We start from the raw sequence: 15,671 nt of genomic DNA on the forward strand, positions 1-15,671 counted from the left end.
CCTCCTTCGCACCCCCTTCTGGAATATTGCACAAGGCTTCAAGTCTCACGTTGATTAATTCCAACACTGCCAACCCATCTTCACCCGCAGCTAACGGCTGGCATCACTACCAATGCCCCCCGGTCCCAACAGCCGGCTATGTGCAGGCATTAATATCGCCGTCTTCCAGGTTCAGGTGCTTAATTTGGGGGCCACATCGGGAATTCCTCACCTTCTGCACTGCGCCGTCAAGCCAGGAAGTGCAGAGGTCCACACAATGCCATCCTTCGCCAGTCTGCCAAGAGCCCGAGCTGAAGTTTGAGTCGGACGCCCCTGTACACCGTCCGACGGGGTTAATGTCTCCTGACAGAACGAGGTCCAGACGGCTGCCATCCTCCAGGCATGACGTGGATGAATTCGGGGGCCGATTTCAGGTGTAGACGGATACGATGCAACGACGGCAATACGCATACTGAGGAGGTGCGAGATATTGGGGAGCTGAAGTTAGACGAGAGGGATTCGGCGAGATGGACGCTGCTCGTCGGAGGCATATAAACCTGGCTGAATCTCCCGACATCCAGCTTCTTTCTATCATCAGTCCAAAGCAGTTCAGTCATTCTCTCATTCTTCATTCTCTCTTTCAGAGCTCTCCTAGCTGAGAGCCATTCCTCTCATTCATTCATTAACTCGGTTGTTTGTTCATTCTTTTGATAATCCAACTCAACTGCATTTGGCATCATGTCTTTCGTCGACGCCATCGGAGTCATCTCCGGTATCCTGACCATCGTGTCTTTTGCCTCCGATAACTTCGGCTCTGGCGAGACCTCCGGATCGACGTTCAAGGTTGCCGTTGCTCTGGACGGTCCCAATGGTCCCACCGATGCTGGTGGTGATCTCCCCGACGTGTACGCTTTCCCCTAATCCCCCTTTTCTAAGTGTCAGTCTTACTGACTTCCTCAGTCGCGTCTGGAACGACGTCGGCAAGTTCGTCGGTATGACCGCCGACCCCGGTACCGTCAGCAACGGCAACCTGGGCGAGATGTCGGTCGACCACGAGAACCAGGGCGTGTACTCGCTCTTCTCGGCCAACAACGACGCCATCTGCGTGGCGTGGGTGACGACCACCTGGAGCGACGACCGCGGCGGCAATCAGTACGCCGTGTCGGGCGACTACGGCGAGGCCTGCGGCGGCACCTGGTTCGAGAGCCACATGTACCCCAACGCCGACGAGGAGTACCAGCCCAAGTGCTTTTGGATCGACGGCGACGGCGACCAGCCCAAGACCGGCTTCCAGGTGCGCTGGCCCGCCTTCTCCAAGGACGAGTTCAGCGAAGACGACACCGACCCCAGCCGCCTGTGCAACGACATCGACTTCGGCCTGCGCGACGAGGAGGACCCCAACTCCATCAACTACTACACCGGCAGCAAGAAGAAGCGCAGCGACAACAAGCTGCGCGTGCGTCAGCCTCGCCGCCGTCCGCAGTGGGCTGACTCCGAGATTGTCATCAGCGACGCCAAGCAGCACTCGGCCAAGCGTCTGTGCCAGTCTGACACCTCGATGGGCCCCGACTTTGCGCACACCGGCGAGGGACTCTTCTGCGACATGGAGGCCAAGATGCTGTATGCCTTCTGCACGGGCAACGACAACGAGGCCTGCTTCGACCTCGACTCGCAGACCGTGGCGACCAAGAGCAACAGCACCATCGGCGGCAACCTGCGACTGGCGACGACTGGCGGCATGAAGGCCGGCCTCAACACTCCTTCTCTCGGGGGCGATGCCGTCGGAGCGAAGAGCAAGTACTCCAGCACTCGCGACTGGCGCAGCCCCGCCAAGAAGGTCTAGATCTTACGATATAATCTTCTCATACCCTGTTCGTCCTGGTGATCTCTCTGATTTCGAGGACATTACCAGACATGTGGATATTCGTTTCGCGATGTATTGCCCTAGGGTGAATATTTATGTGTCATTATTAGCTTCTCCTTCAATATACTGTTTCCATATAGACATGACTTCTTACCAGATCCTTTAACATCCGTAATTGACTCATGGTTACTCCGTATTGGAACTAATTCTGAGGGCTTCAAGCGGGGCACTGCGGGGTGGCTCATCCTGCGTTTATTAATCAATGCTCTCCACTGCCGATGATGCCATTTCCAGCCTGCATGACTCTTGTTGCGCTTTAAAATCCCTTCATAATCAGAGAGAGCGCAGACACCACAGCATTCAAACCGAGAGATCTATACGATAATCATGGCGCAGTCTAACCTCCTCATCTTCGGCGCGACCGGCAACATCGGCCTGTACATCACCAAAGCCATCGTGCAAGCCAAGGAATCCTTCGGCCGTATCTCCATCTTCACCAGCGCGTCGACTCTCGACTCGAAACAGGGCCTGATCGACGACTTGAAACAACAAGGCGTGCATGTCATTGTCGGCGACGTGACCAATCCTGAGGACGTGCGCAAGGCGTACACCGGTATGTTCATGTTCATGCTTCTTGTTGTCCATCTACGACTCCATGCCACACTGCGCTGCTTATTCTCACCCATTAATAACCTCATCCCCACCTACCTCTATAAACTAAACCCTCCACACTGACCCTAAACCAACCAAGACATCGACACCGTCATCTCCGCCCTCGGCCGCGACGCCATCGCCGCCCAAATCCCCCTCCTCCAAATCGCCAGCGACACGCCACACATCCGACGCTTCCTGCCCTCCGAATACGGCACCGACATCGAGTACGGCCCCGCGTCGAAGGACGAGAAGCCGCACCAGCAGAAACTGAAAGTGCGCGCGGCGCTACACGCCGTCCGCGACTCGCTCGAGTACGCGTATGTCGTGACCGGGCCGTACGCTGACTTTCCGTTCTATCTGGGGCCGTCGAAGAGTGCGCCCCGGGCTGGGTCGTTTGATGTTGGGCTGAAGAAGGCGGTGTTGTTGGGGGATGGGGAGGGGAGGGTTAGTTTGAGTGGGTGTGCGGAGTAGGTTTTTCCTTTCCTTGTGGTTGTATATGGAGAGTGGATGGATGATTTGGAGTAATTGCTAATGTGGGATGGTCTAGTGTTGGGAAATTCGTCGTTCATACCCTCACGCACTGGGATGCGGCGCGGAACCGGGCCCTGAAGCTGAATTCGTTTACCACGACGCCGGCGGACATTTTGGCCGAGTTCGAGAGACAGACGGGGAGCTCGTGGACGGTCGAATATACGCCCTTGGAAGAGCTGCGGCAGTTGGAGAAGCAGGCTTGGGAGACAGAGGATCCGTCGGCGACGATTTATACGCTGCGGAGGATCTGGACCGAGGGCGGCACGTTGTATGATCGTCGCGATAATGGCGATATTGGGGCTGACGAGACGGTGTCGTTGCAGGAGTTGGTGAGGGATGCGATTCGGCAGCAGACTGGTGTGTGATGAGACTGGGGTGTGATGGCGTAGGAGAAATGATGCCAGTTAGTGGAAGATGATAAATGATCCTCGGCAGACAATCAGCCTCGGTTCTCCGCATCCCCGCATCCGCTATTTCAATCCACTCATCCCTTTCTTCATTTCCTTCCCTTCCCTTCTTTTTACTTTAGTTATATCGTATCATTTATTTGACTAAATCCATATAAAATGTCCGGACCAGGCGTCGGCCACGAATTCCCCGCCCAGGAAGTCTCCTGGCTCAAGCGCGATGTCCTGCTCTTCGCCAACAGCATCGGCATCACCGCCGACGAGCTGCATTTTCTCTACGTGCGCACGCCTTCAACTCAACGTCCCCATAGTTCTAACCTCTCAATAGGAATTACACCCCAATTTCGCCGTCTTCCCAACCTACCCGATCATCCTGCGTACGTCCACCCACCCCCAGCCGAATTACCTCCACAAGAACCAGCTAACACCCAACAGCCTTCAAACTCACCGACCAAGAAGTCACCGACTTCTACGCCCGCCAGAAATCCCACCCCGTGCCCGGCGTCCCCGCCTTCGACCCCAAACGCGCCGTCGACGGCCAGCGCAAAATCACCGTCCTCAAGCCCCTCCCTGCCACCAGCGAGGGCCGACGCTTCGAGCTGCGCAGTCAGGTCCTCGGCGTGTATGATAAGGGCAAGGCGGGCAGCGTGATGGACAGCGAGCAGACGATTGTGGATGCCGCGACCGGGGAGGTCTTCTCGAAGGTCGTCAGTAGTGGGTTTTTTGTGGGGCAGGGGAATTGGGGGGGTCCGAAGGGTGAGATATTCATATTTCTCTTTTTAGGGAGGGTTTTCTGGTGGTCTTTCGGCTTGCGATGGTGGCTATGTGTAGAGCGAGAGGGAAGGCTAACGAATTGACGCAATAGGACCCAGCACACCCAGCTATCCGCCCCCTGAAGGCAAGAAGCCCGATGCTGTGCACACGATCCAGACGACGGCAGAGACAGCCCAGTTATATCGGTTTGTCTCCCTCCCTTCTTTCTTTCTCTTGAACAATATGCTAACACCCCCAGTCTAAATGGCGACTATAATCCCCTCCATGCGACGCCTGAGCCCGGGCAGAAGATGGGCTTCGGCGGCGTGATCATCCACGGCTTGTTCAGCTGGAACGCGACGGCGCATGCGGTTCTGAAAGCCTTTGGCGGCAGTGATCCGAACAATTTCAAGGAGTTTCAGGCAAGGTTTGCCTCGCCGGTGAAGCCGGGGGATCGGCTGGTTACGGAGATGTGGCGGACGGGGACTGTGGTGGAAGGGTTTGAGGAGGTGAGGTTCGTGACGAAGAATGGGAGTGGCAAGGCGGTGTTGAGTAATGGGAGAGCGTTGGTTAGGGCTGTTAGTGGGGAGGGAGGGAAGACGAAGTTGTAGTGTGATTTTGATCCTATATTCTTAGGTAGAGGATTTGGAACTGCATCTATTTGCAAAGAGCATCGCAAATATGACCCAGCTATATCAGCTCGAATCAATTGAGCGTCTCAATCACCGGCCCTTGGTAAGCCTTCCTCGCTCTGAGCACGTAATACACGACCGCTAGAAGAATCGTCCCCATCGTGCCAACAACGCTGAAATTCATGTTCGTCGCAGAGACCGGGATCTCTGTCGGCCAGAGACTGAAAAACACCACGATTGTCATATGCACCACCGCGTACCCGTTGACCAGGATCCCCCACACCCCGGGGATATGGAACGGGCCCCAGACTAGCTGTGCGCCGGGGACGTTTTTCTGCAGGCCATCCACGGCGACGTCGCGAGGAAGATGGACAGCGCCGGTACATCGGCGGTAGAGAAGCAGGGCACCGACTATTAAGTACGAGAGGTACAGGCCCGATACGGCCATGGAGAGAACGCCGTTTAGAGCGACGCTGGAACCAATGTTGATGAGACCGAGGAGGCCGGCGACGGTCATGGTGAGGAAGACGGAGTACGTGGGGAGGTGATTCCGGGTTGAGACCTGCATTATCGATCAGTATTGCTGATTGTATAGGTGTTGGGATTCGCACATGGCTCCATATCCGCCATCCAGGGACTCCGCGATCCCTTGCAAACGACCAGAATTGTCGCGACACAGCAGTCAACGTGCCCAGGACGGCGCAGATGCTCATGATAACCAGGACGAGGCTCAACCCCAGCCCGCCAGAGGTCGTTCCCATCGCCTGGTGAAAGATTTCGAAGAAAGGATACCCGGTCGGCGAGTCGAGGGCCTGCTGTACGTCGCCCATACAGAACAGAACCGCCACCATGATGCTGAATCCGAGGGTGCCGTTAATGGCAATATTAAGCAGGATAGCTCGTGGGATCGCGACGGATGCATTATTGCATTCCTCGGCCATCTAGCCAATGTCAATATCAACCTTTTGTCAGAACCAGCCTCATTAACCCACATGAACAGCAGCGTCTCCTCCTGCAAACCCAAAAACGCAACCCATCATTCCCACGAAGAACGAAATCCCATCCGCAGGCAGATTGCCCCCGTTTCGGAAGTCCGTGAACACCTCGTGTGCGGACTTATGATCCGCCATGGACGTCAGGGCGATCACGATGGCCAGAAACCCGGCGATATGCATGAAAAAGATCCCTGTTTCTAGGCGGGGGAAGAATTTGCCCGGGATCATGTTCACGGCCATGGCTACGACGACCACGGCCCAGAGTAGTAAGGTTCCATGCCATGCTTGTGGTTGATAGTGCGAGTACGCGAAGATCGCGGCGCCTTGGACTTCGGTGCCGGCTAAGTAGGACACTGATGCAAATGCAGCTTGCCATCCGATCAGTGTGACCCAGCCTGGGAAGGTCAGTTCGGATGTAGGAATTGCCTTTTGGTTAGGACCGACCGGTGATGTAGCTCATGAATTTCATTGTCGAGGGCGGTGCCAGCATAGCGCACCAGTGGTACTGTCCCCCAGAGGTGGGTGCCCTATAATTCTTCAGTCTTGTCATTCGTTTGGATGCGACCGCTATAACTCACATTGAAGATAGCTCAGCAAGGACCGCAAAGCTGCATGCAGTTCCTATCCAAGCAACGATGTAGGAGTAGATTGCACCCGCCGGTCCTCCACTAGATATGTTTAGTTCAAGGCCAAAGCACAGGCTCGGTAATGGTTACTTCTGCAGTGGCACAATAAACGTGCTTTACTATATTAGCAGTCTCCTTTGTTCTCTGGCTGGATAGGGCTCTTACTCCAGTAGGCCTTCCCATGTCGCGATGATCGTACAGCTGAATCCGAGAATGGACAGAACCCCAAAGTTCCGCTGTTGCTGAACATCAGCGATGAACACCGACCTGGGAATGGAAGAATACCTTAAGAACGGCCTTCTTTCCAATCTGTGCAAGATTTGCATCATCTCGATCGTGGGCAATGAATTCCCCATCTTCCTCGCTAGTTGAGGCGGTCTGCTCTTTCGAGTCGGAAAACATAATGTATCAGTGAAATTCCAAGTGAAGCGGGATGATAAGAAGAGAATAATTGAAAGAGACAACTCAGTAACTGCCTGGAATGCCAAAGACCTTGTGGGCCGATCAATCGATATCACCCGCCGTCGGTCCATATAATCCCAGTGCGTGTTGCAGGTAGATCGCACAGCTTCAGCCGATAGGCCAAGTCCGCACCCCTTGCCTCGACGGACTTCCTAAGTGGTGGATGTGCGTTCTTAGCCTGCAGCATAAGCCCTATCGCGATAGTCGCATGCCAACGCTTTGTTGGTCGCCCTCATTGGTCTGATGACATGCAGAGGAGACTCGGCATTCCTTGACGGGTTTGGTCTGCGAATCACATTGTTAGATCAGCTCTATTCAGTTGGACTCTTAAACAGGATCAACTCAGGTGAGGAGAGAGCTTTTCAGAGCTTGGAATTGACAATTTTATGCAGAGTACGCAGTTATGCTTGACTGATCCTTCGGCCAAAGGCTGGACGAATAAATGGGTGACTCATGCAATTCTCTAGTGAGTAAACAGCCCTAGCTTCCCAGCTCTGGGAAATATCAGGGACCTTCATGAATGGTCGGGTTTCTGGCCACGAGCAAGGTTATCTTCGCGCCGCATGCAGCTGCGGTCAATCCAGACCTGTCATGCAAGGAGCCTCAGTGAACGAGCCAATCCAGTGCGTGTTCTAGCTCTCCAGGCTCAAATAGATCGGTGATTCGTGGACATCTTCGGAGCTTGCTGCCGGCGAATGATAAGCCTGCTTGGTTGAGTTGATCGAGTGAAGTCAGCCCCGGGGCCATCTCTATCGATGACCAGATAATCACATCTAGCACATTCATCCTCGTGGATAACGAGTTCGGAATCACCTCCCACTCATCATCTACAGAAATCTACACTCCAGGACTGCCAAGAAACCTTCTGGCGATCACCACTCGATGAGTCAGAGTCTCATGCATCGCCGCGGGGTCGGCGCTAGCATGAATCGGTAGAAACCCTCTAAATAGAGGACATTGGACAGCGAGGTGTTGACATTCCAAGTTGGCAATATTTCTTTCTCTCCTGGATCATCCGTATTCACCTCTAGGTGTCAAATCTCAAGGCATCATGTCAGGTTTCCTCAGTTTACCCTATGAGTTGCGTGCAATAATCATTGAGAATGCCCTCATCGCGCCATACTCTCCCCCAGCCAATCCCTGGACCGGCGCAGATAAACGCCAACCTCTAAAAGACATCAAATATCAATCATGGTCATTCGGGCCCCAACACACCCTGTACGACACATCTCTGCAGGATCGTCTGGCGACCCCATCTCAGTCGCTGTTACTGACAAATCGCCAACTCCACGAGGAGACGAAAGCCATCATGCGACGACTCAAGCGACCCAATTACCTTCTGGATGTAATGATAGTCAACGAGTGGGACTTCTGGCCAACGTGGCTCTCTGTGCCGGTGCTGCGAACCCATCTCGACGAGGTGAACGCCAACTTTCGCATCTTCGGCCACTGTCTCAGCGGCGACAAGGTCCGGTGGATCACAGGAGACGGCGGACATGACGGCCCCGAGTGGTGCTTTTACGCCATGCTGGAGCGGTTTCTCGTACACGGACCCCTGACAGAGCCCAGCAAGCCCAAGAAACAAACAGGGCGGAAGTTCTACATCAAGACGCTCACCCTGAATTTCGAATCCGCTGCCGGCGACCAATATTACCTCGCCCCGTCGACCGTCAGGCGCAGGCTCTGGGCACAGTTCAAACACCTCGATGATCCCGAAGAATGCCTAGATCTATCCCTGTATGCGCCCCGACCGGAATGGCCGGCAAAGATTCTGTATTCGGAATTGGTATCGCTTTTAAGGCTGAGCGAGTACATACCGAGTTATGGGCTCATGTTCTTTGAACACATCGGGAAGATGAGGCTGCTGGTCGAGGGTCGCTTATACCAGGAGTTTGATATAACAGCGATAATGGCGCCGAACACGTTTAACTCCACGATGTCCAATTTTAGTCGAACAGAGGGGAGGGAGGACTTCTGGCGGTGGAAGCTAGACACGTTGAGGAAACGCCAGGAGGCTGGGCTTCCGGTGATATGGTCGGATGATCCGGGGCTTGATCGGTATCTTTAGGATTTGAATAGGGTAAATTGAGGCACTGACTTAAGACTCGGTGCAAAAATGAGACATGTTGTCATTCGGTCGGTTTCCCGGGCCATGAGGACACGTTTTAGTATGCCCGGTATTTAGGCCAGTGAGTCACCAGCCCAGACCCTGGTAGCTAGTAGCTTTCACGAGTCAGAAAGTGGTAATTCTTGTAGGGAATTATCAGACCATCCGATGGGAAGTTGTATCGCTCCTCCGCGGAGGGTCGGAGGGTCGGAGATAACCAGGACCCTACGACTGGATGTGCCGCAACCCACGATTTGGAAATAGAGAACTTCATGATTTCCCAGTCGGCATAATAAAGGCCAAACGAGCCTCTAAGACGAAGTTGGCACTCGATGGCAGAAGATGCTATGACGTCATTAATGCAAAAACGGGTCAATCCACATGGCTGAAGCCCTAAACCGAACTCATTGATGAAGGTGTCTACTCCGGAGTAATACTCGGTGTGCTTCCCCAAGCAGTCGAACCCCAGCTTTCCCTGGAAACAAATCTCAGGGGATGCAACTCATCGGATGGTCCGTCATGTCCGACTGACGGGAGTTCCACTGGGGCCAAAATCCGCCGTCCTTAAGTCCGATCCTACCGGTATTTCCGGTCCTTCACATTGTTTGGAGAACTTGGATTTCCCTCTCTCTCAGTCCAATGTGTCGAAATACTGGGCATACGATTCGAGATGCCGAGTCCACGCACAGTGGCTACCCAGATGAGAGCGCGATCCTGCCATGGAACTACAGCGTATATAACACGCCCATCCCCTCCCACTAACCCCTGAATCCCAGGACACAATTCCCATTCAGATCCAATAACCCAGATACCCAACAACCATGGTCCTCACAATCCACCACCTCCACGTCTCCCAATCCGAACGCCTCCCCTGGCTCTGCGAAGAACTCGCCATCCCCTACGAGCTGAAAACCTACCACCGCGCGCCCCTCCTCGCCCCGGTGGACTACAAAGCCCTCCACCCCGCCGCCACCGCACCCATCATCCAAGACGGGCCCTTGACCCTCGCCGAAAGCTGCGCCTGCATCGAATACATCTGTCACCGTTACGCCGGGGGTAAACTCTTCCTGCCTCCGTCGCACCCTGGTTATTCGGACTTTCTCTACTGGTGGCACTGGGTGGATGGGACGTTTGCGCCGAGTGTGACGCGGTCGATGATGATGCGGGGGGCGGGTGTGGATCAGGAGAATCAGTTTATGGTGATGACGAAGACGAGGCTGCGGAGGGGGCTGGAGGCGTTGGAGGAGAGGTTTAGCACGAATGAGTGGTTGGCCGGGGAGGTGTTCACGGTGGCGGATATTATGGTGGTGTTTTTGTTATCGACGTTTCGGTATTTTGAGCCGTTTAGTTTGACGGAGTATGCGAGTGTTGTGGAGTTTTTGGGGAGGGTTGGGAAGAGAGAGGCGTATCAGGTGGCGATGAGGAAGTGTGAGCCGGATATGGAGTTGTTGTTGGGGGCGGAGGGTCCGGAGAGGTCGTTTATGGAGATGAGCAAGTAGGGGGATACGTTGGGTTGGGATTTATGGGCACTTCTTTCAGTGTGTTTGGTAGTCTTGTACGATAGACGATCAATGAAGCTCTTTGCTCTTGCACTGCCCTCATCCCAACGATCATTTAGACCAATCCCATCTGTAACAGCCGATTGCCGAATTCCAGAAAGTAAAAGTCCGCATACACAAGCCCCGTGTTATTCGACCGATCCGACGAAAACTCGTTGTTACTGATGGTCGCATTCATGAAGATAGACTCCCAGCTCGGCGGCGCCGTAGATAAATCCACGGTCTCAGCTACAATGCGCAAAGCACGTTCCAAATACGGGGAGTCCCCTTCAAGGATCTGGTGAAGCAGAAGCAGTCCATTGGCTGCGACCAGACCGGCTGATGTATCGCGCGGTGGTAATTTGCCCGCGGTGACTGGGGCGTCAAAGTCCCACAGCGGAACGTAGGGATGGATGTGAGAGGATTCGTCGAGGCGACCGATGAAATAATCTGCTAGGCCTTTCGCAGTGTCCAGAAACACGGGGTCTTTCGTCCATTGATAGGTCTGCGCATAGCCGAGGATACTCCAGGCTTGGCCTCTGTTTGGCATTAGCATGCTGGGATAGCTGAGGTATAGCACGCGGGAGATGTACCTGCTCCAGGTCGACCAGTCTTTGTATCCCTGTACTGTCTCCTGGAACTTCACACTATTGTTCCTGGGATCGATGTTGACAAGGTGAAAAGTTGAATGGTCCTCCCTGATAATGTCGCGTATCACCGTATGTGCATGGGTGGTGGCAATATCAACCAATGTTCGGTTGGCTGTCTGGTACCCAGCATAATAGAGCAAATCAAGGTCTGCACAAACGGTCAACACAGTTACAGTTAGTCCAGGGGAAATTACACACTGCACATGCTGTCCACAATCACCAAGAAGTCGGTTGTCTTATCTCTGATATCATGTCGCTTGTTGATCAGATTATCCCAGCTGCGAATCGCTCGCACTTGAGGATCGTATCGAGTCGCCAGACTGTGTGCTGCGGTAATGACCGACTCCAGACTTTTAGTGTTGCCAGTCAGTTCCCAGTCTTTGCGCAGAGCAGGGACAATCAAGAATCCCATGTCGTGGGTATCGGTGCGTTTTGCCTGTTCATGCAGTGGATCTGACCACTGGCGTGAGAGCGCAAGGAGACGGGCATGTAGAGCTACTTGGCTTGAATTTCCGAGGTCGAGGTGGCTCGGGAATCGCGTGTTGCGCTCGAGGAGGGCATACAAAGAGCCGGGAAAGAAGCCGCTGGTCCATGCGGAGATGTCGCTGAAGAGATAAGCCCCATTGTTGGATGTGAATCCTGGAATGTTGTCGGGGAATTTATTTGGGAGCTGATATAGTCAGAATTCGGCTTGAAAGAGAATTACCGGTACACATACCTTCCCAAGATGGTCTACCGCAACATTCCAAATCTTGGAGCTTGTGGCCCGAGAAAAGAGCTCTGGTAAATCAATAGATTTCTGCGTGTCATGTCGCCTCGGTGTAGAGGGGAGGGCTTCCGCCCATAGAAAGAGTGCGGATAGAAAGAAACTGAGCTGCATCTTGCCTGCCGTTTTTTACTACATCAGGCGGTCGGATGTGACCTTATGTATACTACGACGCCAACAACCATACCGTCACGTATGTTCTAGGCGAGCCATCATGCCACATAATTTCCACCTATGATGCGAGAGAGCGAAAGGATCGGCAGAAAAACAATCTTCATTTTGACGCCAAGTTTCTTCTGCTCATGGATTGTGCGGGGAACGCGGGGATGCCGACGTGTGGAGAGCGTTGCAGTCGGCGCAAACCATTTATCAAATGGAACCAGAAATGCACACAGCAAGTTCTGTGGTGTTTATCACGGTTGAGAGAAAGCTCTTAAAGCAATAAACCCTATGAGATTTGTTCGATTGCCAAGACAGCTCGGTCGTACACTTGTCGGCCACTCTTGTCTTGGAGCGCATCAATCCACATAAGACTCTTCAGGATGCTTCGGACTCCGGTCCATGACGATTGGCCCGACTCGCGAAGCCGCTCCCGCAAGAGTGGCATGAGTACATCGTCGTCTTCTTGAGTCACGGCGGCGACCAGCCCCGAGAATAGGAGCCAGAGACCAATTCTCCTGGGACCTGGGTTCGTCCAATTCACTTTGCAGAGAATTCGTTTGAACTGCGTGGAAAGAGAAACAAATCGGCCTCTGAGGCCTCCTCCTTGAAGGAACACGCTGGAGGAAAACGCCAACAGTCCCAGGCGGACAAGTTCATTTATATCATCTTGATCGAACTTCAAGGTGACTAGTCGATATTGAGTCGAGATCAAGATCTCTTGATAAACCTCCCCGGCAATCTTGCGGCCCGTGGCAAAGGCCACGTTCGTTGATGTGGAGAATCTTCGAAGATCGGCAGCAACGCCTGCAAGCCTTTTATCAATTTTGCAGCCGGCGAAGTTTGTAGCCAGGAAATCATTGATATCTGCAGGCCGGGCTAAATAAGGCTGCCAGGACATGCCTCCAGAGAAGAAGAAAGGTTGGTTTCCGCTTAGAAGCGATGTACAAAGGTCAGCACTGCGGCAGAGAGATTAGCGACTTCAAAAAAGCCCATTTCTAGTATGGAGCGACATACCGGCACACCTTGATCTGAAGTTGGGCATTCTTTGCCAGTTCTCTCATTCCGCCCCGCAGAGTGATGATTTGATTCAGCCCCTTCATATGCTTCTTTACAACGCTCACGTGGCCGACGAGCGCGCTAACCATCACTAAAGTAACAACCACCGCGATGGTAGTGTCACGGAGTGCGAATTCAGGATCGTTTATCCTGCATTGCAGGAGCTGGAGGGTCTTGGCTTCATGGAATAAGGCTTTCGCTGACAGGTTATCGCCCTGTATCCAATCAAAATACGACTGAGTTGTCCAGAGCAGGGAGTGATGAAAGGCTGCATCAACCAGAAGGTATTTATACCAGATGGACGCTGCCGGATCAAACTCTAGACAGAATTCAATGGGGTACACTGATTGCTTGAGGATGGTGAAGACTGTGCGATGTAAGTAGCAAGAACATAGCCACACAATGGACAATTTGCAACGGGAATTATGAGATAGAGGGATTGGTGCGTGCATATGTTAAGCTTACACTTAAAAACCAGCTCCAATGTGTACGGTTGAAGTTGGTCGGCAAAAGTGAACGTCTCCAGGTCTCGGCAGAGTGTACGGGGCGGGGGAATCCATGACGGCGCCTCTTCTGATGTCAGGGTCCCCGGTGGCATTAGTGAGTCCGGGCCATTGACCCATGACCCGTAAACCAGTTTTGCTCCAGCATCCTTGGACGTGTTCTTGCCACGCATTACATGGCTCCGAATCAGCTTGCGAGTGTCCTTGCTGATCCTGTCGAATGAGGTGGTCACAATAAAGGGTTGGGACTTGAACCCATGAGAGCTAAGTCTATCAGAGCCCCATTGACGGTTGGTAACAGGGGCCATCACGGATCAACCCGGTCACCGATGAGGGTGTCATGAAGCAGTCTCAATGGCCTCATCTCAGGAGGATGTCTGAGACCCGCTTTGTCAGCGCCTGGCCAATCAGAGGGCGATGTCTGCCAAGACTCGATTGTTTGCCATTCTGGGTATAGCGTAGTGAGACTAGCCGTTGTGGGAATGGCGTTCATCATCCACGCGTAAACTACGATGGCATTTTCTTTCTCTTCTGCTGCTGCTCATTGCCATATGACTCTCTTAAGTCCGGATTTCAAGCACCAAGTCCCTTTACTTGAAAGTCCACTGCATTCCCCCCTCCGTTCTCGAGCGTTAACTCCGATAGATGGCGATCCAACATGGTCCACAGTCAATTATTTAAAGGTTCCAGAGACCCGAAAACATGACAGTATCACACAATTGTGAACAGACCAAGCAAACATTTCCCAGGCTCTGTTTGTTTACATTCATCTTATAACAAAATGCTGTCTTTCAATCCTTTGACCGATATTCCTGACCTTAGCGGAAAAGTCTGCCTGGTGACAGGAGCCAACTCCGGGCTGGGAGAAGCAACTGTGGCTGCGTTAGCCACGCACCGTCCAGCAAAGATCTATCTCGCCGCTCGCAGTCGCTCAAAAGCGGAGGGTGCCCTGGAGCGCATTAGATCCACTTCATCCGAAGCCTCGAAAACCGATATCTCCATTCTGGATCTCGATCTCGCGTCGTTCGAGTCTGTGAAGGCGGCGGCGGCGCGGGTCAACAGAGAGGTCGATCGCCTTGATATCCTCCAGCTCAATGGAGGGATTGCCATGCTTCCGCACGACGTCACCAAGGATGGCTTCGAGCTTCAATTCGGCACAAACTACCTGGGCCATGCCCTGCTCACGCAGCTCCTGATGCCAATCCTCTTAACCACAGCCCGACTCCCCGATGCCGACGTAAGAACTGTGTGGATGTCCTCCGTAGGGCACAAGACCTTTTCCAGCAAAGAGGGAATCCACTTCGACCAGCTCAAAACTCCTATGGAGTCTCACAGTGGACCCGGCCTATATGCCCAGGCGATGCTTGCCAAAATCCTCTTTGGCCGCGAGCTCGCTCGCCGGTATCCTCAAATCACCTCCTCGTCCCTGCATCCAGGCACCGTCAGGTCTAATGTCTGGGGTGGTGCGAAAAACACGAATTTCCTTGTGAAACTTCTCTTCGCGGTGGTTGTACCTCTGACTGGAGTTTCGAACGAAGAGGGAGCCAAGACGCAGCTATGGTGCAGCTTCAGCAAGGACGTGGAAAACGGGGCATACTACGAGCCTATCGGAAAGACGGGACAAGACAGTCCGCTCTCGCGGGACTCTGAACTGGCCAGAAAGTTGTGGGATTGGACGGAGAAGACGTTAGAGGCGCATGGCGCACCAGGATGGCCATCATCCTAGGCCGGCCTTGATTTATCTGTCGCTTCTGATTTTTGCTGTCCGTGTTTCTGTTTTGTGCATCGATTCCTGTTCTAGTGCGCAAATCTTCGATTTCGTTGTGTCTTTAGCTCCTGTATTTTTGTCTAATTTCATGCGTATGGGTTTGGATGCAGTCTACTCCATTCAAGAACCGTCAATGCTTAAATGACACGAAATAAATTTTATATTGATATGAAAGGTTTTCTTTGTCTAGAGTCCGTAAGCTGGCTCTCCTATCATAG

The 15,671-nt window shown here is 53.3% G+C and overlaps 9 protein-coding genes across 9 annotated transcripts; 6 read left to right on the forward strand and 3 right to left on the reverse strand.

Moving 5' to 3' along the window:
* Window positions 1–717: 717 nt before the first annotated feature.
* On the forward strand, window positions 718–1,822 carry P170DRAFT_449746 (uncharacterized protein; the record flags this gene model as incomplete). The annotated part of the gene is made up of 2 exons (XM_024851067.1): window positions 718–884; window positions 940–1,822. The coding sequence occupies 2 exons, from the start codon at window positions 718–720 to the stop codon at window positions 1,820–1,822; spliced, it is 1,050 nt and encodes a 349-aa protein (XP_024701563.1).
* A 304-nt stretch (window positions 1,823–2,126) lies between these two features.
* On the forward strand, window positions 2,127–3,539 carry P170DRAFT_415204 (NAD(P)-binding protein). Its single transcript, XM_024847052.1, has 3 exons — window positions 2,127–2,456; window positions 2,595–2,964; window positions 3,045–3,539. Exons 1-3 carry the CDS (start codon window positions 2,231–2,233, stop codon window positions 3,391–3,393), a joined length of 945 nt encoding a protein of 314 aa, XP_024701564.1. The 5' UTR covers window positions 2,127–2,230; the 3' UTR covers window positions 3,394–3,539.
* An 8-nt stretch (window positions 3,540–3,547) lies between these two features.
* P170DRAFT_263350 (putative peroxisomal dehydratase) lies at window positions 3,548–4,853 on the forward strand. Its single transcript, XM_024843100.1, has 5 exons — window positions 3,548–3,714; window positions 3,764–3,812; window positions 3,871–4,191; window positions 4,301–4,394; window positions 4,448–4,853. The coding sequence occupies exons 1-5, from the start codon at window positions 3,595–3,597 to the stop codon at window positions 4,797–4,799; spliced, it is 936 nt and encodes a 311-aa protein (XP_024701565.1). The 5' UTR covers window positions 3,548–3,594; the 3' UTR covers window positions 4,800–4,853.
* P170DRAFT_263390 (amino acid transporter) lies at window positions 4,847–6,994 on the reverse strand. The gene is made up of 8 exons (XM_024843101.1): window positions 6,727–6,994; window positions 6,607–6,683; window positions 6,532–6,555; window positions 6,394–6,483; window positions 6,260–6,342; window positions 5,813–6,210; window positions 5,432–5,761; window positions 4,847–5,382 (listed from the first exon to the last, which is right to left on the reverse strand). The coding sequence occupies exons 1-8, from the start codon at window positions 6,841–6,843 to the stop codon at window positions 4,894–4,896; spliced, it is 1,608 nt and encodes a 535-aa protein (XP_024701566.1). The 5' UTR covers window positions 6,844–6,994; the 3' UTR covers window positions 4,847–4,893.
* A 726-nt stretch (window positions 6,995–7,720) lies between these two features.
* On the forward strand, window positions 7,721–9,030 carry P170DRAFT_439889 (uncharacterized protein). Its single transcript, XM_024849938.1, has one exon. The coding sequence runs from the start codon at window positions 8,213–8,215 to the stop codon at window positions 8,969–8,971; it is 759 nt and encodes a 252-aa protein (XP_024701567.1). The 5' UTR covers window positions 7,721–8,212; the 3' UTR covers window positions 8,972–9,030.
* A 632-nt stretch (window positions 9,031–9,662) lies between these two features.
* P170DRAFT_458352 (glutathione S-transferase family protein) lies at window positions 9,663–10,509 on the forward strand (the record flags this gene model as incomplete). The annotated part of the gene is made up of 1 exon (XM_024851791.1): window positions 9,663–10,509. Exon 1 carries the CDS (start codon window positions 9,832–9,834, stop codon window positions 10,507–10,509), a length of 678 nt encoding a protein of 225 aa, XP_024701568.1. The 5' UTR covers window positions 9,663–9,831.
* Window positions 10,510–10,624: 115 nt separating this feature from the next.
* Window positions 10,625–12,078, reverse strand: P170DRAFT_449751 (Six-hairpin glycosidase; the record flags this gene model as incomplete). The annotated part of the gene is made up of 4 exons (XM_024851068.1): window positions 10,625–11,087; window positions 11,142–11,346; window positions 11,397–11,868; window positions 11,917–12,078. The coding sequence occupies 4 exons, from the start codon at window positions 12,076–12,078 to the stop codon at window positions 10,625–10,627; spliced, it is 1,302 nt and encodes a 433-aa protein (XP_024701569.1).
* Window positions 12,079–12,412: 334 nt separating this feature from the next.
* P170DRAFT_479182 (uncharacterized protein) lies at window positions 12,413–13,993 on the reverse strand (the record flags this gene model as incomplete). Its single annotated transcript, XM_024853639.1, has 3 exons — window positions 12,413–13,082; window positions 13,141–13,549; window positions 13,648–13,993. The coding sequence occupies 3 exons, from the start codon at window positions 13,991–13,993 to the stop codon at window positions 12,413–12,415; spliced, it is 1,425 nt and encodes a 474-aa protein (XP_024701570.1).
* A 243-nt stretch (window positions 13,994–14,236) lies between these two features.
* Window positions 14,237–15,582, forward strand: P170DRAFT_439891 (NAD(P)-binding protein). The gene has a single exon (XM_024849939.1). It carries the CDS (start codon window positions 14,467–14,469, stop codon window positions 15,409–15,411), a length of 945 nt encoding a protein of 314 aa, XP_024701571.1. The 5' UTR covers window positions 14,237–14,466; the 3' UTR covers window positions 15,412–15,582.
* Window positions 15,583–15,671: the final 89 nt, after the last annotated feature.

This window comes from Aspergillus steynii (assembly GCF_002849105.1).
Source record: "Aspergillus steynii IBT 23096 chromosome Unknown P170scaffold_7, whole genome shotgun sequence".
Classification (NCBI taxonomy): domain Eukaryota; kingdom Fungi; phylum Ascomycota; class Eurotiomycetes; order Eurotiales; family Aspergillaceae; genus Aspergillus; species Aspergillus steynii.